The 27,808-nt window shown below is 27.6% G+C and overlaps 1 protein-coding gene across 3 annotated transcripts; it reads right to left on the reverse strand.

Moving 5' to 3' along the window:
- Positions 1 to 3,350: 3,350 nt before the first annotated feature.
- On the reverse strand, positions 3,351 to 9,009 carry LOC100570881 (probable ATP-dependent helicase PF08_0048). 3 transcript variants are annotated; one of them, XM_016802612.2, is made up of 2 exons: positions 4,863 to 5,356; positions 3,351 to 4,389 (listed from the first exon to the last, which is right to left on the reverse strand). In XM_016802612.2, the coding sequence occupies exons 1-2, from the start codon at positions 4,923 to 4,925 to the stop codon at positions 3,538 to 3,540; spliced, it is 915 nt and encodes a 304-aa protein (XP_016658101.1). In that variant the 5' UTR covers positions 4,926 to 5,356; the 3' UTR covers positions 3,351 to 3,537. The 3 variants fall into 3 exon arrangements, with proteins under 3 accessions (XP_016658101.1, XP_029343823.1, XP_003243019.1); XM_029487963.1 differs by lacking the exon at positions 4,863 to 5,356 and adding an exon at positions 5,400 to 5,564 and having other exon boundaries at positions 3,352 to 4,389; XM_003242971.4 differs by lacking the exon at positions 4,863 to 5,356 and adding an exon at positions 8,818 to 9,009 and having other exon boundaries at positions 3,354 to 4,389.
- Between the last annotated feature and the right edge of the window lie 18,799 nt (positions 9,010 to 27,808).

The raw sequence follows: 27,808 nt of genomic DNA on the forward strand, positions 1-27,808 counted from the left end.
CATTGTTGTACATATTTTATTCAATATTGCCATTACACTTATTAGTGTTGGGTGATATCCTTATAATAAATATTATTATTTTTATCATTATACGGATGTAAAGGAAATCAAACTAGAAACCGTTTCCCATCCACATTATTGTGTGCGGTGACTTTAAAATGTCGACTACCTCAGGGGCGGCTCCAGGGGGGCCCTAGGCCCCCCCCAACGCCCGTATTTATAAAAATATATATTGTTAAAATAAATACATATTAAATTATTATAATATTGTCATATGGACTATATGGGCTATAGAGGTATGACGGTGTATACGATGTACCTGCTGGGTAAATGGAATAAAAATAGACTACTTGAATTTGCGTTGTAAAAATGTTTGTTTTATTTTTGTTATAAGATTTTGTGAAATTATAACTTCCCCCCCCCCTAACCAAGGCTCTGGAGCCGCCCCTGGACTGCCTTGTGAATCAAATATGATACGCACGTTAAACTTTCAATTATTTCCTTAATATATTACTTATCCTACTTGCACATTTTGTCTTTGAGTGACATATAATATTATGATACAATGAAATTGTTAATTCGATTGTCAGTGGGTATATTAATGTCATATAGATGCTTGGTAAAATAATTATGATTTAATAAGACATACCTATACAATACGTGTCTCTACTGCAGTTTACTGGTTTAACAATATATCTGGCACGCACTTATCTCTACGACAAGGTATGCTATAACGATGTCTGTACCAAATTTACCGGTCACCAGAATCCGACATCAATCACTGTATTAGCCAAATCGCGTGTCGTAATAAGCATTCAAAGTTTTAGATTTTACAATGATCTAAGATTCTTTAAAAAACTCCCACATCATGTGTCAGGTGTCCCACATATTTTATTATTATTGTCATAACACGCGATAGTAATATAATAATACATATTATTATTATAATATGGACGTAATGGAAATAAACTAGAAACCGTTTGCCATCCCCATCGTAAGTGGTGACTTTAAAAAATTGACTGCCCTGTGTATTAAATATGATACGCACGTAACATTGTCCTTAATATTGTACTACCTAATATACTTTTCAATTATTGGCGTTGCGTGATTATTTCTTTTTTTCTTCTATTTTTTTGTCATTTGTAATGATGATTATTTTATTTTTAAAGATTATTCTGTTTTTGACTTTTAAAAGTTTTTTATTACAATTTTATTAAAATGTATATATTACAGAATTGTTTAGTTTAAAAGTTTAATACAAGTTATCATGTTTTGAGGTAGGTACTTTAGAGGTGATTATTGTTTTTTTTTTTTAATTTACAGTTTGTTACGGAACAAACGAAACATAAAAAAGGCTTATGAACAGATTATTGACAGATGAAAACCGCACCAAGTAAATGCAAACGGAAATACGATGGTGTGGTGTTCATCTGTCATAACCAAATGCGCGGGCCAATCAGCGACTGACTAAGTTATCTAAAAGGGTATATATACCGGACGGTTTCGATAACTTAGTCAGTGCCCACCATCGTTAAAAACTCTGTTCTTCTTAAGTCTGCAAACTTCAAGTCTATCCAAAATTCAATTCTCTCTCAATCAAAATCGATGTTTTACAAAAACTCTTTCTCCGCACATGCCCACATCCGTCTCTTAGGTAAAACTCACCTCCCTTCAACCACTAAACGTATAACCAAACCCTACTCTTTAACATGGGTAGAACAACATCTTAATTAAACCTTCTTTTAAATTTCCATCCACTAGTAGAAGCAAAAGCCTGGAATAGTTAACGGCTTAGCCATCCCTTCAAAGCAAAGCAGTAACTTAGTCAGTCCATTCCATACCTTCATACTGTCAACATCTACCAAGAACATTCTGACAGAAGAAGGACCAGGACCAAGAATACAAGCCGTCGACTCATCGACGCTCCACGGTCACAAGCATCGCCCAGCCGACAAACACCGACGATCGAACGCCGCTCAACGGCAGCAAGCGTCGTTCCGCCCTAGAAGACCGGCTACAGCACTTCCATACGACAACAAGTGCCATTCAGCCGCCGACCACCGATAAATACACCGCTTCCCGGCTGCAAGTGCGTCAAAATCACCTACGACCGACGATACGCCGATCATCGAACGCAAGCCTTGTTCGACCGGTGAATATCGACGACTTCACAGCTCCCGGACGTGAGACCGGTATAAAGCCGCTGACCAACACCGCCAACTCCGACAGTACCAGTCAACTACGCGGCTGCCGCTTCATGGCTTAAGACCCCGGGTTCGTAGATTCGCGCAGTGATCACGAAGACCGATCAACAGCCGTCATTCATATACCCGGATCTACAGGACCGCGGAATAATCCAACAACCCGCGGCGATACAACATTAAAAGGCCCTTTTCAGGGCCAACACTCACCCAACATCGACACTTGTTAAAGTTGTCCGACCCGAGTCTGATTCGTCGTCGGGGTGCCGCTTAATCTAAGTCTGCACCGACGACGGTCGTCTCCCCGGCCGAATATTGTAAACATATATTTTAAACTATAGCCCGTTGTAATGATAGGGTCCGGCTGATGCCCGACCATTACCCAAGCACAACCGATTGTGCTGACCCACTTAATTAAGGTCTGGTCAGCACAACTCGGCGCTTTACTCGTCCCAACATTGTAAATTTAATTACATTTTCGCATAGCAATACAGAGACCTGATTACCTAAATAACAATCGTTATTCTTTATTTACGACGCGGGTCGTCCAACCGGACGCTCCGTTTCAAGTTCATAAATAAATGTTTTTTAAATATCACTTTCATTTTAAATATTACTAATTTATAATCATCTCGTGGCAAGTTACTATATAATAGTACGTATCAGACAATTTTTTGTTTATTAATAAGTGTTAATTTAAGGCGTTTCATTTTTAATAATTTGTTAACGAATGAATGAGTTGATATAACTCTCCGATAGTGGTTTCAACAAATACTCATATACCTATTTAACACCATGAGATGATTTTCATATAGTATCATAAAAATGTACCTACCTACCTAATGTTTATATTTAGAATAGTCAATGTAGTATGCGTAACACTTCTTGTCAGTCGTATCAATATTTTATATTCAATGTGGTATATTGTAGTATACTGGTAAGTAATGTTAATTGGTGTTTTGAACAATTTTCCTATACTTAATTTTTTATTTGAAAATATAATCATATTATTATTATAATTTATGAACGTAAATATCGTAAATACAAAGATTTCAAAGTATTTGTGAATATTAATAAATAATATTGTTGATTTATCAATATAGACATATAGTAAGACAAATATATGTTTCTTCAACACTTAATTTAATTTAATTTTTTTAATTGTCATACCATTTACATTAATAACTGTATAGTGTAATAATAAATAATAAACTTAACTTGTAAACACATGCAAACATATTATTCAAGTTAGTTAATCAACAAAAACATCTTCTCGCATGGTTTAAAAAAATTAAAAAAATTGTTTTTGAATTAAACTTAATGGCTAGATAGACTATTATTTTAATTTAGGTATTTTATCTTGCACTTTATCGATTTTTTCATCCGCAGATTGATATTTTTCAGCAGTATCTATTGCTTTTACAATTGCTGGTCCTCCAGGAACTAAAAGGCTGATTCCAGTTTTTAAAGCATCTTTGGTAGTGTCACTTGTCAATATGTCTTTAGCTATTCCCATATAGTTTGTGGAGTCTGCCGGTTTGTCACCTTCCTTATCGTCTTTATTTTCATCTTTGTTGTCATTATTGTCATCTTTTTTGTCATTACTGTCATCTTTATTTTCATCTTTTTTGTCATTACTGTCATCTTTATTTTCATTATTATTGTCATTATTTGTATTCTTAGAACCACCAAATAAATTTAACAATGGCGATAACATACTCTTGCCCATATTCATACCCTTTGATAATAATCCTGGCTCTTTATCATTATCATTAGCATCATCTGCATCACCATCTGCACCATCATCTGCACCACCATCTGCATCACCATCTGCACCACCACCTGCATCAGGATCTGCACCACCACTTTCTAGATCTTCCTCTTCGTCACCATCACTGAAACCTCCTCCAAACAGCAAAGCTTTTCCGATTGAAAGACATTCAAATCCAGATTTGATTAGACTCATCGGTGACAATTTACTCAAATAATACTGCCACCTAGGAACGACTTTATATTTTTTTCCTTTTTTTCTCCGTAGATCGTTTTTATAATAGCCTGCTTGTCCTCTTACCACGTAACAGCGTTTCTTATATGAGTAGTAAATCCTACTCGGCAAAGTACCAAATAATATATACGTGATACGTTCAGAAGGTGTAAGTACTTGACTTATTGTCGATAGATGGTATCCCTGAAAACAGAGAAAATATTACAATAAATTAATTAATATTAATATAATTATATAATATAATATTACGATAAATATAGATCATTTTTAATAATTTTTAAATTTAAAAAATAATGATGCATTTGTTATAGTATTGGATAATATTAAACTGTTTGATGAAAAGAATAAGAAGAAAATAAATTAAAAAGTACGCAATCTGTCAATTTAGTGGCGTGAGATATTTCATGAGATAAAAATGTCAAAAAAATTCAATAAAATATGCACTTAAAATGCCAAAAAAAAAAGGAATATAAAATGTCAAAAATTATAGTATAAAATTCATATAAAATGGTTTTCAATTTAATTTTTATATTAATATTAATATTAGGTACAGGATATTAAACATTAGTACAAAAAAGTGTTTATTTATTAAAAAAAAATAATAAAAATGTTGATTGAATTTGAATTTACATTTGCATTAAGTTAATGCTATTCACCTGAAACATTCTTAAAAAATTTTTCAGTAGCGCTGACTTAGGTATACGTTTCCATTTCGTCATAGCTCTGTTTGCTTCTGGATGTGGCGGAGTTATTCCGCGCTTCGACGATATATCGCAAGACCACGCATGAATAATAAATAATTTTTGGGGAAAAAATTACCGTCTCGGGGCCGATTGTATGATAATATGAACGCGCATTTGGGTGTTTATGAGTATTCTGGATAATATTTTAATATGATTTTGGTCGGAAAGATTAAACAATTATTTAAACATATCCTTGAAATGTAGTTGAAAACGCGCGAACATGAGAGGCAAGCCCGCCGGTGTCCTGTGCAGTCAAAAAATAAATTAAATTGCTTAGAAAAAATACGTCTGGACGAGTATATGTTACTCTACAAGAGATAACGTTCAATTAAAAAAAAATTTCAATATCAAAATCGTCTAAATAGGGCCGGATCGGATGGACGGAACCCCCCTTTTAGGGATGAGTGTGCAGTGAAAATTGAATTTGTTTAATGATAATATAGATTGAACCTTATGCCATATCGGACGATGTTATTATCTCTTGTATAGCTGTGTTGTCGATCGCCGACGTGGCTGTGAAGAAATCAATCGGTTACTAAACCGTAACCACGCTACCACAGTTGTGTTCCGTGTAATAGTTTTCAGAGTTTATTACTTTATTAGACAACAATGTAACATCACCTATATATACGTCAAACAGAAGCCTCCTCACCGGTCGCCTACTATGGTAGTAATTAAAAAAAAAAGAAAACACGTCAATCAGCTCTATTTCACACTATATTTATGGGGTTTATTTATGTTTGTTTATACGTTTTGTAAATATGTTGCCATTATAAATATATTTTGTTTGGACAACACAGTCTGTGAAACCACATGTAATTTTGTTTTGTTTTCATATCAATACAGAATGGTTGACGGTCCAAATTGTCTATTGTAATTATACAATATATTCCATATTGCAAAAAGTGTGCACAAAAATATGATAAAACTTTGGTAGTGTATTAAATTAAACTTTTTTAAATTCAAATGTTCAGTATTATTTTTTTTAGTCCAATACAGTTGGCCATAGACAGGTAAAAATTATGTAGTTATATTATTCGTGATCGTTTTTGAATTTATCGGTATCGGTTCCGGTACTGGTTCTCCAAAAATAAAATAACCGTTCCGGTTCGGTTCTGGTTTATTGATAAAAAAAATAAAGATTCCAGATAATTTAGGTACCAAAAAGTATAATAATTTTAAATATTATGTCGGTTAAATTAATAGTATGAAAAATATTAAAAAACTCGTATAATCATACATATAGTTTATACACAAACAGTAATACCATTAAATTATGATAAATAACAATTTTTCTTTTTGAATCTAAAAGAACTTATTTAATTTAATAATCCCTGTTCGGTTCCGGTATTTTATTTATGGAAATAAAAGTTTCAGTTTCGGTTCCAGTTCCTAATATTTAAAAGGTTCCGGTTCCAATACCGGTTATTTTAGGTTCGGTCCCTTGTTTATACAATTTTAATGTCTCGACCATGTATTGTAAAATCCGACAAGTTACAAAATACCCAGTGACCGAAGAATTGTACAACTGGTTAAAGGCGTGTAGTTGGTATCTGGTATAATATGTAACTAACTATATTCAAAAAAGTTGAAAATAATATAGCTAATCAAACTATTAAACCGTATAGTAGCTGTAGCTGTAGTCAAACTTTAGAAATCCTAAAACTAGGTGAGCCGAGTGAACCTTGCCTATCCGTCGGTACAGTTCGTAATGCAACTTATCTATTACGTCATTGTTTTTTAAATGTTGCTTTTCACTCCAGACTTTTGAAACATTTAAATCCAATAATAATATCCGCTCTTGGCTTTGATGATATTCCAAGCAATCCTTCGAGATATCTTAAGATAAAGTGGTGCAGAGATTTAATAAATCATAATATAAAATATTAATACATTACAGTTATTATTACATAATATTTTAAATAATATCAAATTAAATTAAATTAAAAATAGTTTTAACTTTTCATCCACGTTCAATTTTTAATCACTATGCATTTTAAAGTTTAAACCCATAACACGATGTATATAACTATTATTGTCATAAAATAAATTGTATTATTTGACTTTATTTTATGTTTTACCTTTTATATAATGGATTTTATATGATATATTATATTATATAACTGTATAAAATATTTAAAACGAAAAATCACAAGACATCGGAAACAAAATCATAAGACATTATTTGATAATATTTGGGATCTGTATACTTATTATATTCACAAAAAAAAAAACAGAATCGATTAGGTACCTATCAAATTCGTTAAATTTTTTCATAATAATTTCTCATCGTGAGAATTTAGTGCTTATAGGTACCTATATTATATACATTATACTCGTTTCGACCAAATGCTTGGACTTTTCTTCGTATAAATGAGAAAATATAGTACACTCGGGATTAAGTTCAAACACTGCACTGTCCGACTGCACACACAAGCAAACTTCGAACCGATTACTTAAAATAAAAAAACTTTCACTACAATTCTCCGAGTTGTTTTTCGTTTACTTTTACAAAAACGAACACATATCTGTATGTATCTAGAACTATACTAGAAGTGTTGCGAAAAGGAATAAAATTCATTTTACTAAAAGTAAAAGTTATTTATAAAGTTTTCGTTCAGAGTTTTCTTTGAGGTTCATAATATCAAATGAAAATATATTATTATTATATTTTTAGTTTTTTTCGATAAGCGTTTATAATAAATGATTGTTATTTTCTGTGTACATAGGTTATCGAATAATAATATATATTGTTGCATAAGGTTATTCATTTTATGGTATATATTGCATCGGAAATTTGTGATAAAGTCACACACTTAATATATTATATTTATATATTATATATTACGTACAGGTATATACAGGTATATATACAGGTAGATATTGAATGCTGAATATTGTTATTTTAAGACTAATAACATTTAAAGAATTTTTAAAGAAACATAATTAATAAACCGAAGTATGACAAAATGTTTATGTTTCAAATTTTGGGAACATTTAATTTCATAGTAGACAATTGAATTTGAACTTTTAGTTCAAATTATTTAAAATTACTATAAAGGAAGTAGTGAATATACATTTATATAATACTTACTTATAACTAATTTGTCATTTACTAAATAAAATTTTTTTTTTTATTAAAATTGTCAAAAAAAAAATAGTCTCATTGATATTATATTATTATGTAATTAAAAATGTATTCTTTAATTTAAAAAAGTAAACATTCATAACGACAAAAATATAGTATATTTGCGGTGACTTCAAATTATCTAAATAAATGTTTATACTTTTTAAGAGAAAGAGTGCTATCTGTTAAATTAATTGTCTTGCGTACCTACACGTAGTTTATTATTGACCAAATCAACATAATAAGTGTATAATTGTTAATGGGATAATGATAATGCACTATTAATTGTTTCATCTCTCTGACCCACACGTAACATTGCAAAAATTTCTGTTCAGTAGAACCAATCTTGTGTTATTAGTTTTAACATTAGAGTGAATTTACCCACTACCTATCAACAATTTAAAATTAAGGATATTGTTTGTGTTATTACGTTACTTTTTTTTTGGTATTTACCGCGATATATTATAAACATTTTTAAACTCAAATATTTTACATAGGTAGTTAATAAAATTCAACTTACAAAAAGTTAACAATTATTAAATATCAAATTTATCTTTGAAAATAATATATTGATTCACAGTAATATAGGATAAGCTATCAACACCGACACATGTGTATGTGTATGTGTGTAGATACTAAATATTCGTTTTCCTGAACGAAAATTGGTGTGTTGAGCGTGTGTCAGAGAGAGGAATGATTGAGTTTGTTGACATATACTCTAAAGTCTTTATCGATACTTACTTGATTATTGTATTCATGCGACGCGGGTATATTAAAAATTAACACGTAAGAACTCAGTATAAAAATAATGCTAATAAATAAAGTCATATTTCAAAATGTTATTAAATTTTTTTTTCGGACCTAAGAGTGCAGTATAATTTTGTACATTGTGCCACAACGAAAGCTCATGGCGATTTACCAACTATGAAAATATATTATGCCTTGCTGAATTATTTTATGAATTGTATAAACACGCGTTGACATCTGTCCACCGTAAATAGTATGAGTACATGTTTAAATACGACATACATTGGAGAACACTCGAACCGTGTAGTAATGACGCATTGGATATTATACGATGATTATTCAATCAGATTATATAAAATGGAAGAAAACCTTTCAATAAGCAATTTCAATAACTTATAAACTATAATATCGAGTTTAATATTTTAAGTGTTTTTTAATTGAGTGAGCTTTAAAAGTCAATTATACTCGGAATCTAGTGGTGTTAAATTTTATTATGGAATTAAATAGTAAACGATTTATGATAATGAAGTTATATTATGTGATATGCAAATTAAAAATTTAATTTTTCATATTTATTGCAACCTAAATTCTATTAATATTTAAAAAATAAAAAATATTATTTTATTTTAGAAATAAATGCCTATTTAGTTTGACTTTATTCTTAATTAATCTTTATAAACTTAATAAACCTAAATAAATGTAAACAAAATCAATTATTAAACGGACGTTGTTATTTCTTTTGGATGTCTTTTCTTATTTGGTAGAAATTTGGAAAAATTTCTCAAGAATTTTCGTACTAATATCACTATAACAACATCACGTATTAAAACACATATTTTAATTGAACTGGTGAAGTGTGTACAAATCAATTTCTATAATGTTTTTATCTCGAACGTGATTTACACGTACCACTGGATATTCAGGCCAATAAATATGAAATAGAATTATTTGACTTTAAAAAGCAATTTTATGATGGTATTTGCCACAAAATGTGTCAAGTACTAAAATTGACTGACCTAAGTTAATATCATATCAATATTTTGATCATCCGATGACTGATATAGAATGATAAATATAAGTAAAAAGACACAGCACTCAGTTCATTTCTTAATTAATTACATAATTTTAGATTTTGATTGAAGTTAGGAAATATATTGGTTCAACAATGATACTTTTTATTAATTTATTTTATGTATGCATCTAACACAATACTCGTATTTTGGAGTAGAAAATTTTTTTCAAATTACTAGTACTTACTATTTTTTTTACTAGAAAACCTATGTACCGATAAAATTCCTGTAAAATTCAATAAACTGGTTAAATTATTTTCTTTATATTTTTGTGTTGTTTGACCTACCTGACATATTTTCGAAATATTGTTAGTGATCATGTTAATTAATGGATATGATTTAAATCAAATTTGTTTTACTAGCGATAACATTTAGGTTTAACTGATAAGAACGCATTAACCATGATTTTAAACAGTTGAATAAGTAAATAAGTAAATATAAAATATATAATTATTAAATATATTATACAATTCAAACGATATTATTGAGAACATATTATGTTTAATACAGTCTTTACCTTTTGAAAATGTTTAAAAATACTAATTATAAATGAACCTACCTATGTATCAAAATATTACATTAGTACAGCGGTTCCCAAACACTTTTTCCGGAGGAAACAGATAATTTTATTGAACATAATACAGTATAATATAAGCAGTTTAAACAAACGCAGCCAACTTAAAATTAATATTGTGGTACACAGTTTGAGAACCACTGCATTAGTAGGCAAGTACCTAAATTATTACAGTAAATTATTACTATTGTAAAAACATTCAAAATAATTGTACTTATTTTTAACAACGGTACAAAAAACCTCTGTAAACTATACGTAAATTTACTCATTATCAGTAATATCTCTAGATATTTTCTTTGCTCAGTGTTTCTTGTTTTGTTTATGGACTGGTTGATTGAGTTCTATTAGGCATTTAAACTACAGGAACTGGAACCTTTTGAATTTATCGGTATCAGTAGCGGTACTGGTTCTCCAAAAATAAAATAACTGTTCCGATTCGGTTCTGGTTTTTTGATAAAAAAAATAAAGGTATCGGTACCAAATAATTTCGATATCGGTACCTACCAGATAATTTAGGTACCGAAAAGTAATATCATTTTAAATACCTATGCGGGTTTAATTAATAGTATATAAAATATTAGAATATTCATACGATCATGATACATAGTTTATACACAAAACCATTAAATTATGATAAATAAAAATATTTTCTTTTTGAACCTAAAAGAACTTATTTAGTTAAACAATTCCGGTTCGGTTCCGGTATTTAATTTACTAAAATAAAGGTTTCGGTTCTGGTCCTGGTTCTTAATATCTTAAGAACTAGATACTAAAGGTTCCGGTTCCAGAATCGGTTCTTTAAGGCTTCTGATTAAAAGTTTTAATTGTGTTCTTATACGAAATGTTAATAAAAAATAGGTAGTGGTAAATAGTGTCAGTTGCAGTCAAAGTTATATTCTGATAGCCATATTTGTGACAAACAAGAAAGGAAAAATTGTCACAGTCCACCAACGGAGAGCAAATCAGTATGTATTTCTACATTTTGTTAGACAAAACCTATTAACGCCATAACGATATACGCAGAAATTATATTTGCGATCAGTTGACATTTACAAAATGTTCACTACATTTAGTGCACTATCATTAGGTCTGTCATAATATATGAAGTACACTATTGTTCGGTGACTTAGTCGGGGGGAGATGAAAGGTTCAAAGTAACCGTTTTTCCTTTTTGAATCCCGATTGCGGCCTCTACAAATAGGTAGGAAATACTATGTTATCGGGGGATATCAAAACTAAATAAAAGATATCCCAATCACGTTTATTTTTGTATAAATATTATTCAACGAGTTAATAGTATCCAGCGAAAATATTCCAACAATTTAAAGGTTTCATGCGAAATCTAATTTATTTTAAATTTCACATCCAACTAAATTTTTAAATTTGTAAAAGTTTGAAAACAATGTGCTGAACATCTGAACCACTAGACATTTTTATATACTGTTAATTTGTTCCATAAAAAATACACTTTGAAATTTCTCAAAATCATACTACTTTATAAGTTGACTGTATTATAAATGATTTTCTACGACTGACTAATATATTTCAAAAGTTAATATTAATTGTTCAATGGTGTATAAAATATAAAATAATTAAGTAACATTATATATTTATGAAATTTTATTTATATGTTGATACGTTATTTTGTAAACCAATAATATATTTGGACGCAATCGGGATACTTATATTTGGAACGCAAATACACAATAGGGCTAAATGAATTCGGGATGCAATCGGGCATATATACAGATAAAGAGGTGTGAGATGTTATGGCTGGTGAAACATCATTTTTGACAAAATGTATTTTCTTATTTTGTTGTACTTAATTCAAAAACGAAAAACCATTGATAGTTGAAAATTTAATTTTGACCAAATATTTAGTTTGTCATACTATATACACTAAAAAATTTCCAGAATGTTTTGACTGTTTGAGTTATTTGAAATTGTCTATTAATTTAGTTTTTCTTCTACAAATGTCGATAAAACAATTTTTGCTCGTACGAAAAGCTTTAAAGTTCAATACAGGCGTTTAAAGTTTGAATTTCGACGAATTTAGTTAAAATTAGGACAATTAGTAAATTATTTTGTAGTTAAAATCATTAATATTTATACCTAAAGGTGCTTTAAAACAGGGAGCGAGCTGCCATGGTGTACGGGTACACGGTTGTATTATTTTACAGAGACCACGTGGTCAGCCTGGAATAGTCTGTTTGAATTTTTCTTTAGAATTTAAAATATTATAAAAGGTTCCACAAGTGTTGCTGTTCACTATTATTAAAGTTGTAATTATACATATATATTTAGTTTGGGATTTATAAAGGATGTCTGTAGTTTAAATTTTGATGATCTATTTTTTTAGTTGTACCTAATTGAAAAGTATTAACCGTATAGAAACTTGAAGCATTCCAATGTTACTTAAATTGTTATTTTCTATACAACTATACCTAATGAAAATACCTATTAAATACTATACCTATTTCAAAATATTTGGACTAATTTGAAGATATTTTCGTAAGGCATTTGAAATTTTCGAAATCTTTAATATTTTTATTTTAAAGTATATAAAGTACCTATAATATTTTACGTATATTGTAATCATATTTAACCACAGATATGTATAATAACTAGATACCCGACTCCATATACAACAACATTATTAAATTATGATCCCCGACGCCATTTGCAACTTTGGCAATGTTTACATTTATTCATATACATATTTACTTATATATATATATATACTGATAATACTATTTTGCCCTAGTTGTAAATGGCTGCCAGCGTCATTGATAAGAAGAAGTCGGGTATCTAGTTATTATACATATCTGTGTATTTAACCATAATATTTTTATCACATTTATAATGGTTGATGAAAAAACTATAATTTTTGCATTGGCGTTCTCAATGGGGTGGGGGTAAATCCCTCATGGCCTTTTTTTTAGTGCTAAATCCGCCCCTTCCCTCAAAATTAATATTCCTGAATTTTTGATTCTTAAACGTCAATCTATATTAGTTGATTTCATAATCTGAAGTGGAATACATTTTTCTAAAAATATGTTTGAATAAATTCAAATATAGGAATATTTATCAAATAAACAAGAAGTGTATGACATGATTCAATTAGAGGTTTTCTACTGTTCTACTTCGTATCAACTTTACATTCTAATTTCTAGAAACTATTCGTTCAATTTTTATATTTTATATTAATCAGAAATGTATTCTGTTTCAAGTAATGAAATTAAAAGCACACTTAAGTTTCCATTACTAAAAACAAAATTTGATAATAGCGGACCAATATACATCGTCTCCGTTTCCCTTTTTTCCTGTTTGTAAAATAATATGTTTTGCAAGATCAATTAATTTAGTCGATAACAATCAATTGACGCACGTGAATATTATAAACAGAGATAATCATAATATTTAAATGATTTATTTATTATGGTTATCGTTATTTTAAAAGTCCAATAAGTTAAGGTTGAGTCATGGAGATTCGTGATTACCTATCTTATTATCATGTACCTATAGGTAGGTACCTAAATATAGGTTCTTAAATTTAAAAAAATATATTTTTTATTTATCTCGCACCTATTGTACTATCGTAATGGGTGCAACAAAAGTGTTTTTTTACAGTTTTCCTTAACGTTAAATAATAATGATTTATATGCTTAAAAATTACTGCTGTTAACATAATATTATGGAACAAGACGTATTGTAATATGACCTTCCATTGTTCATCATTTGGCTCATAATTAATTAAAATTATCGGTTTCTGTATATTATTTATTTATATTTATATATCAATTTGATATTGTACTTATACATTTATTTTGTTGGACTTGATGTTTCGAAATTTCAATGCTTACTCGTTCAATGTATTTTAGATGACTAAATCGAGATTAAAATATTAACAAACAATATTTGAGTTTGATGTAAGCAGCACTTGTTATTATAATATTTATTAATTCATATAATACAATTGATATTTGTTTAAATTCTCTACAAAACAATAATAAAAAGCGATATGGGTACCTGATTACATTACCTGAATACATTTGTACATTTTGTATCATTTCATCATTAGGTAGGTAGCAAAGGTGGGCAAGTTAATGAAAATAATTAACTTTGGCAAGCTAAGTTAATTCAATTAAATTGCTTTCAGTTAAGTTAAAGGTTAACAAATAAAAATTTAACTAGATAAGTTTTTAAGTTAAGATAGAAAATAAAATTACCTTAACTTTTTTTTCAAGTTACAATATTTTCAAGTCATAAACTGCTCTAGTTTTTTGTTGTATACAAACATTTGCTTTGGTAGGTAGTCACATATAATAGTCACCACGAAACTCGTTTTAGTAATACATTGTAAAATATTGTCTAAAGGTAAAGTTACATGTGACGTAATACATTTATCAAAAAAATATATTACAAATCTTATGATATTGTTGGTGACATGCTTACATCTGAAACATAATTTTTTTGTTATTAATATTAATTATTATTCATAGCTATTATCACATTATTTTTAAGATTTTTAAAGACATTCGTATTATTAGAAACTTCAATAGATATTTATTAATAAACAATATTTCAAATTTTACGATTTTTATGGCGGCTTAAGCACCATTTTTTTTATATATATTTATCATTCATAGCTATTATCATAATATTATCTATAAGATTTTTATTGAAAACCCGTATAGGCATGATATATTATTATTTCCAATGTTTTTCTTCGATATAAATATTAATTATCCTTAATATACTCTATTGCATCTGAACAGCTCATTAGAAAATTATCTACGCTAAGTTCTATAAGCAAATTATTTTATGTAAAAAAATATTTATTAAATATGGTTTCCAAATAATGTCAAAGTGCCTTCGTTTAGTTCTAATAACAAGTTTTGGCAAGTATTTTAACAAAACGTATTACTATAATAATTAGTATTATTGATAATTATTTTTATCATATTCATACATTCATAATGATTGACAATCTACTTTTATTGTTATACATATCGAATTGAAATGATCGGTCGTTGATTTAAACGTCCACCATAGAAATAATATTTTATTTATATCTTTATAAATTGTATTTTTAAATTTTTTTTTTCAGGATTTTTTTACAAATCAACAGCCCTGTGTGAGCCTTTATTTAAAAATTGATTTTTTAAAAAGCTTTTCTCAGTACATTCTACTACGGATTTACAGCGTGAAAATGTCAAGTCTCTATTGATCATGGTTTCGACCGTACGTTGATTAGTCAGTCAGAGACTGGCCTGTCATCTCATATATATTATACAGATTTAAGATAACATAACATATAAATATTTGAAACTGTTACTATTTGCAATTACTTGTAATTTGTAGGCATATCGTAGGTATTCTAAAAAATCTATATAAATCTCCGCTTTCCTGATAATTATTATAAGAAAAGTCAAATGACAAACTTACGCTACCTACTCGATATTTTGAGAAAATGTATGAATCATAAATGTGTATTAATAAGTAACCATTAATTGTATATATACCCAATGGGAATTAGGTAATTTTTACATTTCATTCGTTTCTACGTTAATAAAAATAGCGTTACGCAAAATTGGTTAGAAAATAAATATATCTGTACTTAGCCCAAAAACATATTCATGTTAATAAATAATCGTTATTTTACAGATTTGAAAATCTTTGTTTAAACACGAAAAACCTTAATACATATTATTATCCATTCAAAAGCTTTGATTTAAGCTGGAGCCTGGAAGGCTGGAACGCCTACTAATATTAATTAATTATTTATCAGAACCAATGTATTCGCGCATTATATGTGACTAATTTGTACGAGTGTAAAGAAAATAATACTATACTATAAAAAGGTTCCTTCTATAAACCGTCAGTCCGAATGATTGAAACGTAGTGAAAAAAATATAAAAACTTTAGTGATTAACAATAATGCGTAAAGATAAAAAAAAGATCATCAGACGGGTCGGCATAATATTATTAAGGTCAAAAGTCGAGCGAGTCACCGATCATAAAAACACACGCGAGTACCAGGGTATCATGCATTCATCGTTCCATTTTCAATATTATAATATTCATCGACAATTTTATTTTTTAGTACCTACAATTTATTATTAAATAAATATATTAAAAATTATTTATTATTATCTGCAAGACCGCAGTACAAAGCGCGTGGTCATTTTTTAGTTAAATTATTACGTCCAAAACGTTTGCTCTGCTTTCAATACCGTATAATACAAAACACGTGGTCAATCTATTATAGATCAATACCAGCGATGATCCATTTTACGTAAGACACTCAGTATTTCAAAAAGTATTAACGTTTTTGTAAAATAATGTTTACACGGTTGCTAGTCATTACAAAACTATGCATAATATGATATATATATATATATATATATAGATTTTTTTTAAATACATACACTTTTAATATTATTTAAAAATTGTTTACTCCTTTGAATTCCGGCATACAGTTTTAGTTTAATATTCCAAAGCAGAATTGTTTTCCTTAATTTTGTTATCTTATTTTGTAATCCAAAATAAAAAATAAATCAGATTTAGGATGAGTGGCTTATAAGTTATAAGCATTTTTAGATGGGCGGAGTAGTGGACCAACAATTTACTAGGCTACTACTCCACTCAACTCATCAATACTTTTAATACTTATAGGCTAGTTATATAGTTCATAAGCTAGTCATTAAAAATGTTATTTTTATGTATAAAATACTCAGAAAAAAAATAGCTGCTAAATAGTACATTGATTTTGCCACACAGGGCAGCGAACCATCGATTTCACCAATTTGAAGTTGTAAAGTTTTAAGTTTAAGTACAACTTGATGTTTTCAGATTAAGTTACTACTTTTATTCCGATAAAAAATGGATACTAGTCGAAAAATAAACTTACCAAAATAAATTACAAGTTGCAATTTAATACAAAATTATTATATTGATTATATTTGGATTTTATAATTTTTAAACAATCGGTAGGTACCTGATTTATTATTTTGTTAATTAGTATAATATATTAATTTCCAAACTAATATGTATATTATCATGTATATTAATTATATTATACTAATTATTCCATTTTGTTTACATCATGTTTATTTTATCTAATTGAGTGATTATTTTCATAGGTGTGACTAGACTTCATCCGCAGCGGTAGCCTATCTATTAACCGGCGCTACCTTATTAATGAACCGAAAAAAGCACTATACAGTATACACCCAAGGCCGTATTTTTTAAAGCCCCCCTCCCTAATGAAATATTCATATAGGTAGCTTAAATAAAATTATGAATTATTTATTTACAGTTAATAATCTACAGTAATTTAACTTCAGAAATATTATTTATCTACAGCCCTGGATTACACCACCTAGCTACAAATCAAAAATAATACAACAATAATATCGAATAATAGATGCGTACTGTTCTGTCATCGTCTGTTTTAAGTCTTTATAGTAAGTTTTTCCAAAGTCAGGAAATCAATTTAACAATACATGTTATTAACAAATTAAAGCTACTAAGTACATAATTTTGCCGAAATATCTTTGTAAGTAAATAGTAACTATAACGATACCAACATAAAAGGCATTTTTTTTTTTAAATAAAAGTTTTAATCCTTCTGACTTAAAACTCGGTTGACGGGTGCCTTTCGAAAATTGCAGGAAGCAACCTTAGGCTGTCACCGTAGACGCGCCTATGATTATTTTCAAAAATATAAAACTATCTATGTACAAGGTTCTTTCGATATTACATATTTACATCACTAGTCGTATGTAACGAGTTTAGATAGAAATGTACATTTATAAGTGACTAGAATGACCTCAAGTAAACATTTGAAAGTGCTGGAAACCATAATATGTTGCTTTAAAAATAAAAACCGCCTGTACTAGTGGAATCGATGGAATTTCGTGTCACTACAAATAACTTTTTTTCTTAGTTTTATTTTTTGCTGATAACTAAGTGTTAAAAACTTTATTTTATAATATATATATATATACTGGTGAATTGCCAAACCAATAATTACTTTTATGTTATTTAGAAACATTCGAGTGAATCTATCATTATTTCATATACAGAAAATTAAAAATTAAATTTTGATTTAATATTTCATAAAAACAAAAAAAAATGAATGTATACTAATTGGTTTGTCAAGTAATAATTGTACTTGTTACTTGCAAATATGTAGGTATACCTTTGTTTATAAACATTTATGTGTGTATGTGTGTATGTGTGCGTGTGCGTTCTTCAGCCAAGTATATCGCACTCATGGTTCCGAAATTTGGTAAGTGAATCTAGTTGGTGAGTTCCCAGAAGTCTTAAAAAGTGTCAGAAAAAACAAAAAAAACTGTACATATTTATAATGGGAATTCTTACGCAAAACCGTTACCAACAAAGTTGATTTTATCGTTAGGTGTAATTCAATAACGATTAACCGTATAAACACTAGACATTTTCACCGGATTATTGTGTATTATAATTTTATATACACAGTAAAATTAAAATAATATTTTGACTATTTTTGAGCTATTTATAGACATTTCAATTTTCAATATTCGAAAAAAGTTTTTTGTTGGCTCATAAAACTTGAAAATTGAATACAAGATATTTTTATTTAAAGTTCAAACTTTGACAAAACTCAACAAATTCTTGAAAATTCAGAAATTTTTTTGTAGTTAAAAATTTAAATGTGTAAAATGTTTAATTTGTAATGCCAATATTTGAAAACTTAAAACTAGGATTCTCATAAGTAGGTTATATTATTGTAACCAAGAAATCTAAAAAATATATAAACACAGGTTTTTTACATATATTTTAAGTTTACATTTTTACAAATTTAAATATTTAATCAAAGGATAATGATTTTAGTTATTTTTTAGTAATTTAAAAATATTGTTTTGAGATAGGTTGACCGGCTGTTTTCGCTCAAAATCGTTTTTCGTATACAATGATGTTATATCATTGAAATTAAATTTTAATACGTCATCCAATGATATGACACCAAAATAATGTACTGCAGAAAAGCAGTATCCACATGCCCCCTGTTTTTAAATCGAAGATAAAAAATTAGTTTAGCTTATCAATTGGATCACGTAACTATTATAGAAGGCATATCATAATATTATGTGTAAATAGTTTTGAGATAAATTCTAACACACTTTTCTCAACACTATATTAATAATAGTCACAGAAATGCAGCAGAGTATAATATTAATTTAGGTTAGATTTGAAGCTATTACCTACTGAATTTATACACATTAGTTGATAAAAACGATAACTTATAGTACCTATATTATAATTAGTGTTTGAAGTATGAGAAATATTTCATGAAATAGGTATTTCAAATGAAATATTTCAATGTTTTGTGAAATATTGGATTTTTATTAATTATTTCATTTTTATTTTTTAAATATTATTTTGTTTTATATTTTTATTATATATAAATTATAATTATAATTTATATTATTTCATGTGAATCGTTAGCAAGAAAACTATAATCTTTATAACATATACCTAGGTACTGGTTTCCTTTTACTGTTTCTTTTTAATATTTATTATGTTTTTTTTATATACAATTATACAAATACATGTCATAAGGATTCTCGATCAAGAAAACTCTGATCTGATTATTAACATATAACTATATAAGTTACCACGCACATGGCACATATACAATATACCTATCTATTCCTTATTTATTTTACATTTATACATCAAATTATAGGTACAGTAAAAAAATACAATATTATATTATTATACATTAAAACTAAGAAAAAAATGTGTGTCAATGACTAATGAGGTATTTAATTTATTTAGATTAATTATTTAATATTTTACAAGACAAAACTACAAAAATAATGATAATTGAAATATTTCACACATTTTGAAATATTTCATGAAATATTTCACGAAATATTTCATTTTTTTAAATTTCATGACATTTTCAAATACTAAATTTATAATTGCAATATTTTAACAAAAAAAAGAAAGAAAAAATTGATAAATAAATATCAATGTAATAATTTGGTGTGCGTAGTTGGTTTGGAATTAGTTGTTTAATCATTTATGTATATACCTTACTTAGGAACACATTCAATTATATTGAGATTTAGAAATGTTTAATTAAACGGTACTTCTGAAAATTATGTCTGAACACCGATAAGAAATTGACTGAGGTTGATTCCCATACCTTGTACTGGGAAAATAAATCAGGAAATATTATATACCGTAGTTATTACTGTTTTAATTTTATTATCATCATAAATGTCAAAAGCCAAAATGCATTATATTTTTTTTTATAAAATATTTAAATACTGTATTTTAAGCAAAAATCTTACAAATAATTTACCTACAACGAACCAATATTATTATATCAGCGCAGAGGTACAGCGAAATAAGTGTATACGGTATAGATAAGATAATAATATGGACAAAATAAATAAAATGTGTTTATCGGTATTTAATTTTATTGTAAATCATAGAACGATTTTATAATTAGTACCTATGCGGCATATTTTAAACAGAACAAACGTGGTATTTTGTGTAATTAAGTTTTTTAAATTGGAGTACAAATAAAAATGTAATCTTTGAAAAAAAATAAATAGTGATTATTAGGGCTGAGGACTTCTAGTTTTCGCATAATTTGTTGTTACTAATATAAATGCATATTTGAGAATATTAGAAAAAAAAAACATATTTTGCCATTTTTCGATCTAGTAAAGCCAATTTGAATAAATAAATTAAAAAAATTTAAAAAAATTTTTAAATATTGCAGGGATTTGACAAATTAAGAGCATATAATATTATTATGTCCACACTTGGAAAATTGAATGTTTAAAAATATAATAGTACTTCACTAATTGCAGCATATCGGTCGACTATCTGTCTGATAACACTGCAGCGCTTATATCAGCCGGCAGGTAGTGTTAATTGCTATTTTTTTTAGTTTTTATAAAGTAAATATTTAAACTGTCTTTTTAGATTATTGTTTTCATATTAATTGTATAATTTAAGTACCGAAAGTCATATTATACATTTTTTAGAGCATATTTTAATTGCATATTTTTTGGGTTTTTTTAGGACAAAAGTGCATACATATATTCAGGTTTATAAGTAATAGACGTCTTCAACCCTAGTGACTATTATTTAACACCTCAAATAATAGATTTTTTTTTTAATATACTGATAACGTATTGTTGCGTATTGTTGAATAAAAAAATATTCGTAATTAAAAATGTTTTACTAATGAAAATAATTAGTAATTTTAACCTTTCTGTAATGGAACCCACTGTTATATACTGTGCCCATTAAATGACACCATATTATGTTAATTGGATTTTAAATTATTTTTAGTGGTAATATAGATAAAATATTCACAAAATATTATACCTAGTTGTACAATGTACCTATTGTGTTAACGAAAAATTATAACTTCGAATTATATAGATAGTTAAACATGACGTATAAACATAATAAAAATTGGTCCAAATATTGGGCTAATTATAAAATCCAAAAAATCAATACCGGTAATCAAAACCAAAATTGAAATCTGAAACCGATATCCGAAACAGAAATCAAATAGGAAAAAATAAATACCGAACCGAACCAAAATCGAAATAGGAAACTTGGTTTAGGTTTCAAGCCCTAGTGTAAACCATATTTGTATTTATAAATTATAACTTTATTATGATTGTCTCATGTCTATAAAAAAAACATAAAAAAAACCATAAAGTTGGTTTTTATTTTGGGCAATATTGTTTCAAAAACGATGCAGATGCCTATTAGTTTTTTGTGCATATTTTTAAGTCTACACCATACTATTTAAAACAGAAATGTATAATAATCTAATTAATTTATTCGATAAAAATAAAAATATTAGTATTTGATATAAAATATATAATTTTTTTTTTTTTTAATGCATAGGATATCACTTTTATTATAGTTTTACTGCATTTAGATAAAGTTAATCAATTATTATAACAAGGTTATACCCATTTTCTCTGGCAAAGAACGTCTTTACAATTCACTTAATATGTTATACATAATATTAATAATCAATATTTAATATACACAGGTATATAATATGAGCTATATATATTTTTCCATTTAATTTGAATAATATGTAGATATATATAATATAATATATTGATCATTGTTTGGTTTGGCCTTGAGAGATTGATAACAGTATATGATATATACCAATACACCATAAACGCTCTGCAACACCGTTATATTTGTTTTGCCTTAATTATATAAATTAGCCAATCCTTGATTAATTATAGATAAAAAGTGTGTTTGAACCCTATAACGGGTCTTATATGAATATTATTTGTACGTTTTTCAACGTTACAGCAAACTGATAAGAGATTATAATATTATATAGGCAGTAGTATGTGAAATTATTGTAGGAACACTTCCCTTTGTCCTCCAAGAGTAAGAACAAACGTTTTCTATTTTTTACGATATTTTTGGATATTCTCGAAACAATACGTGGATAACTGTTTTTTTAACACCAACATTTTTTTTATAAAAAATATTCCGGTAAGCAGATAATTTGTCTTTAGGTATTAAAAGTATGTGAAAATCGAATCTACGAATTTCTTATGTAAATATAAATATGAATGCGCGACCGAGAATATTGGACATATTTTATTTGTATTATCATTGAGTCATATAAACGTACTCGTGCAGGTACAAAGTAGATGTGTTGATTTACGTGATATTATTTGATTTGACCAATCAAAAAATCGAAAAATCCCTTCGGACTGTTGATATGGGTTTGATTACTATATAGTATATTATATTATTTTTGCATATCTAATACCAATGTATCATATTTTTAATTTTTAATTTGTTTTATCTATAAATGGGTAATAAGTAATAACAGTAAAACGCAATTTGACATTTTTTTTTCCATATAAATAGTACTTGATTAATTTTTGCAAGGTCATTTTGTAATTTTTATTTTTATTTTAATTCCTTGAAAAATTAAACGAATAAAATTGATTGCTGTTGATCATCATTATTGTTATAATACTGCTGTTATTTAAAACGTCTTAAATGTTCACTTGACAAAATAAATTATGATATGTTGATCAGAAACACAGTCAATTTTTAGTATCTAAAATCTATGTCACTGTAATCCGTGTAATATAATTTATTTAAAAATATATCATTACATTTTGTCATTTTGAAAAATTAAATACTAACCATATAATATAATATTATAACATAATATTATTATGACGTATTTAAGTTATACATTTAGTACTATTTCAACACAATAATGCTGATATACATGTCCATTTTTTTCATACTGCACTTAGACTCTGCTCCTCTGTAGTCAAGTCTAAACTATAATATTATAATAGCAATTATTGATAATTACTACGGTTTTCGATTGTTCACACAAAATTATAAACATTAGCACGCTAGAAATGTATTCTGTTTAACATGTTTAAAAACAAAAATACAACTATGTATTTGTATTTATAAAGACGACAACGTTCTGTATTAAACACTTAATTAATTGTAAATTAAACGAATAATGGTAGTTATCATATTATTATATAATATCATACAAAAAATCGTAATATACATTACCTATAATATTTTATCACCAAATATAACTTTTACTTATTATTTAGTGATATCGAAAGAGTTGTATTGTTACTTCTATAGTTCTATGACGTGGTACTCAACACGTAAAACAAAACTATTTTAAAATAAATTAACATTAGGTAATTTCCAATAAATTTTTATTTTTAAACGAAAAAAAACAACATCTCACCATACGCGATTTTGAAGAGTCATGATTTTTTTGAGGCTTAACACAACAAGTGAATTACAAGAAATAAATTACAATATTCTACGTATTTTATTATCAACCATTCAATAATAATAATAATATCTTAAACACGGTTATACGGACTATCTGCACAAATAAGCTTTTCGTGCTATTTTCCTTTGGTCCGGTTCTATACAATTATGCGGAATCATATTATAATGAATAATAATAATACATTACAGCCGTTTATATATTTTTTATTTTAAAGGCGATCGTGAAAAACATTAAGTTATCATCATCACTAAATTAGTATAGGTATAAAATGCATTTTATAAATCTATTTACGAACGAACTTTTTTACACCACCGTTGCAAATAAATAACACTAGTCTGGATCGACGCACGAAAAAATGAAATATAATTTTTAATTATATTATCATAATAACATTTCTGCGCTTGGTACAGATTACACTTTCTTGGTATATTTGGTACACCTATAGAGTGGGTATCAAGTGAGGGCGTATGGCACATTGTCCACATTTATTTTTTTCCCTGTTATTAAAATACAGAATTTAACGATTGGAACGTATGTTTTGTTGTATACCAGTCGTAGAGATAGGTAGGCACTGAGTTTAAAATAACTTTTACAGATTCTTATCGACACGAGCAGCCTGCTCTATACAAAGAGTGTAGCGATGATTCGGATCTTTAAGTTTTTTTACGACCATGGGGTTTTCTTTCGTATGTTTTTTTTTTTTTTTGTAAACACTCGGTTGATGGGTTTCTGTACACAAACCCTTTTATAAAGTCGTATACGTCAAAAGATCCAGAAGTTTTTTTTTGAGATGACACATTTCGATAGTCAAAAACGTTTTTATAAAAGAAAACACTAACGATAAATTAAAAATGCTTAAACGTCGTTAAAAATGAAATGAACCTATTTGTGATTTTTGCTTTTGTTTACGAAACGTACTGTATTTAAATCTAATTACGATAAAAGGGACAAGGGAAACATGAAAATTATATATTCATAACTTATGATTAAATCATAAGTGTTTGTGCTTTACACAAAATGCTCCGTCCGGGACAGACGATCTGGTTGATTGTTTTATTTTTTTTTTTTAATGGGATTTCAAAATAGAACTATGTTATTAGTGTTTGCTTTTATGGTTTTCATTTTTCACGTAAAACGATTAAAAACCTGGACAAATCCACTAAGTTCATAAATCACTCTTTTATAAGTCAATATACCGTCTTTTCATAAAATGGTTAGAGTATAGGTCTGTGTATACGGCCAAATGTAGAATTCCATTGAATAATATTTTTGAATTATTACAACAAAATAATTGAACTTGTTAATTTTCGTTTTATTACCTAATATGCAATAACGTCTACATTTTAACTTTAAACTTCCACAATAAAAAAATTGTTTTATATTTTTTTTACATTTTTTCATTCCAATATGAACTTCTTGTGAGGAGTTTTGTATTAAATTTTAAAACATTTTGACCGATTGAAAATTTGTGAATTTGCATCTATAGAAAAAAATTAAAAACTAAAAAAGTCAAACATTTTGAATGTTTGCTCAAAAATATTCAAAATATTATGAAGATTATACCATGGATAGAAAATGTAATATTATAATATACTTAGTATGCATTTTTTAAAATCATTTATATTTATTATTTAACTAAAATTAGAACATATTTTGTTTATATAAGTGAAATACTATTTCACTTTGACGAATATGATTTTAAAATTTTGTTTTTAACATATTTTTTAATAACAAGTTTTTATAAATTTATTTTGCACTTTTAACTATGATAAATCATTTATTATCCTAATATTTACCATTTATCATCAATTGTAAAAGCCAGAACTACAATAACCGTTTGTGGTTTGACTGAATTAATTTGTATATCTTAGAATATTTGCCTAGATCAGCGTTTCTTAAACTTCGGATATCATTTTAGGGTTCTGCAAAACTTAAGTGCTTTTTTTCAAAATTTTAAATCAATAGCATTAGTAAAATTTTGGTGCAGTTCAAAAGATGAATATCCTCAATTGTCACAAAACGCCGTGTTGGCACTTTTACCATTTGGAACCACGAGGTTCTCCATCTATGTAGGTATCAATAAAAACAAAATACTGCAACAGACTTAATGCCAAACTAATAATATTTGTTATAATAAAAACTAAAAATCAATTTCGTATCATTAAAATTAAAATTTAGAAGTCGTGCCATTATATCTGTTATTGAAAATATTTTTTTGAATTAAATTCAGAATAATGTATACACATTATTATTATAAAAAGTCGTTACTGTTTTTATTTTTATTTTAACATATTTTTCGAATTGAATACAGTATACGCATTATTATTATTATTTTTATTGTAAATAATCCTTACTTAAATTGATGCATTAAGTCAAAGGCTTGCATTTGAAAAAAAAATCCGTTTTATGTTATTTACAATTAAAACGTTATCCAAGTTTTGTGTTTATCGTTGTACAGAATTAAAACACCATCCAAGTTTTGCGTTTATCGTTATTTAAAATAGTGTTAATACCTATTAAATTTAAAAATAATAACTAATGCGGGTAGGTAATAACCCAGATACGGAGTATAATATTATTATAATCATTTCAAATCAAAATAATAGATTGTTTGCATGAAATAAATATTTCTACGAAACCAATAAACCTTTTATATAAATACCTACATTTTAAAATATTTAGTTTTGCGTTATTTTTCGTTCAATTATATTCCATAAATTACGTTTTGCTTTATTTTACGTTTAATGATATTCTATAAATTGCGTTTGGCATTATGTTATGTTTAATGATATGTAATATATTTTGTTAATCGTAATGTTTTGTTTTGCAGTTTAAATCTATATAACTAAAAAAAGTATGGGTTCCACAATAAAACACGACATAAAAAAGGGTTCACTAATGAAACAGTTTAAAAAACGCTGGCCTAGATCAATGGTAAAAGTTCAAAATTCTGACATTTACCGGCAGTTATAGTCAGTAAATACTAAATAATAATTCTAAGTGTTACTGTTTAAACCAGGGAGTTAAAACGGGTTTGAACCCGGGTCGTAAAACCCGGGTTACCCGCAAAAAATTTTACTCGGGTTTTAACACGAAACCCGAAACCCGCTAAAAATTGTACCCGGTTTTTAACACGAAACCCGAAACCCGTAAAAAATTGTACCCGGGTTTTAACACGAAACCCGAAACCCGGAAAAAATTGTACCTGGTTTTTAACACAAAACACACAACCCGTAAAAAGTTGTACCCTGTTTTTAACACAAAACACAAAACCCGCAAAAAATGTTACCCGGTGTTTAAAACGAATCACGAAAAAAATTTACCCGTATTGCAAGGTGCAACATGAAACCCTCAAAATTAACTTAACTGTATACACTAATAATAACTAATATAATATTAAATTATAATTATCTTTACCCAGAGGCCAGATTTCCAGAACCCAGTCATTTTTTTCTACTTTCAGGACATAGGGGTAATTAGTTAATTTGG

Source organism: Acyrthosiphon pisum, chromosome X, assembly GCF_005508785.2.
Source record: "Acyrthosiphon pisum isolate AL4f chromosome X, pea_aphid_22Mar2018_4r6ur, whole genome shotgun sequence".
Taxonomy (NCBI): Eukaryota; Metazoa; Arthropoda; class Insecta; order Hemiptera; family Aphididae; genus Acyrthosiphon; species Acyrthosiphon pisum.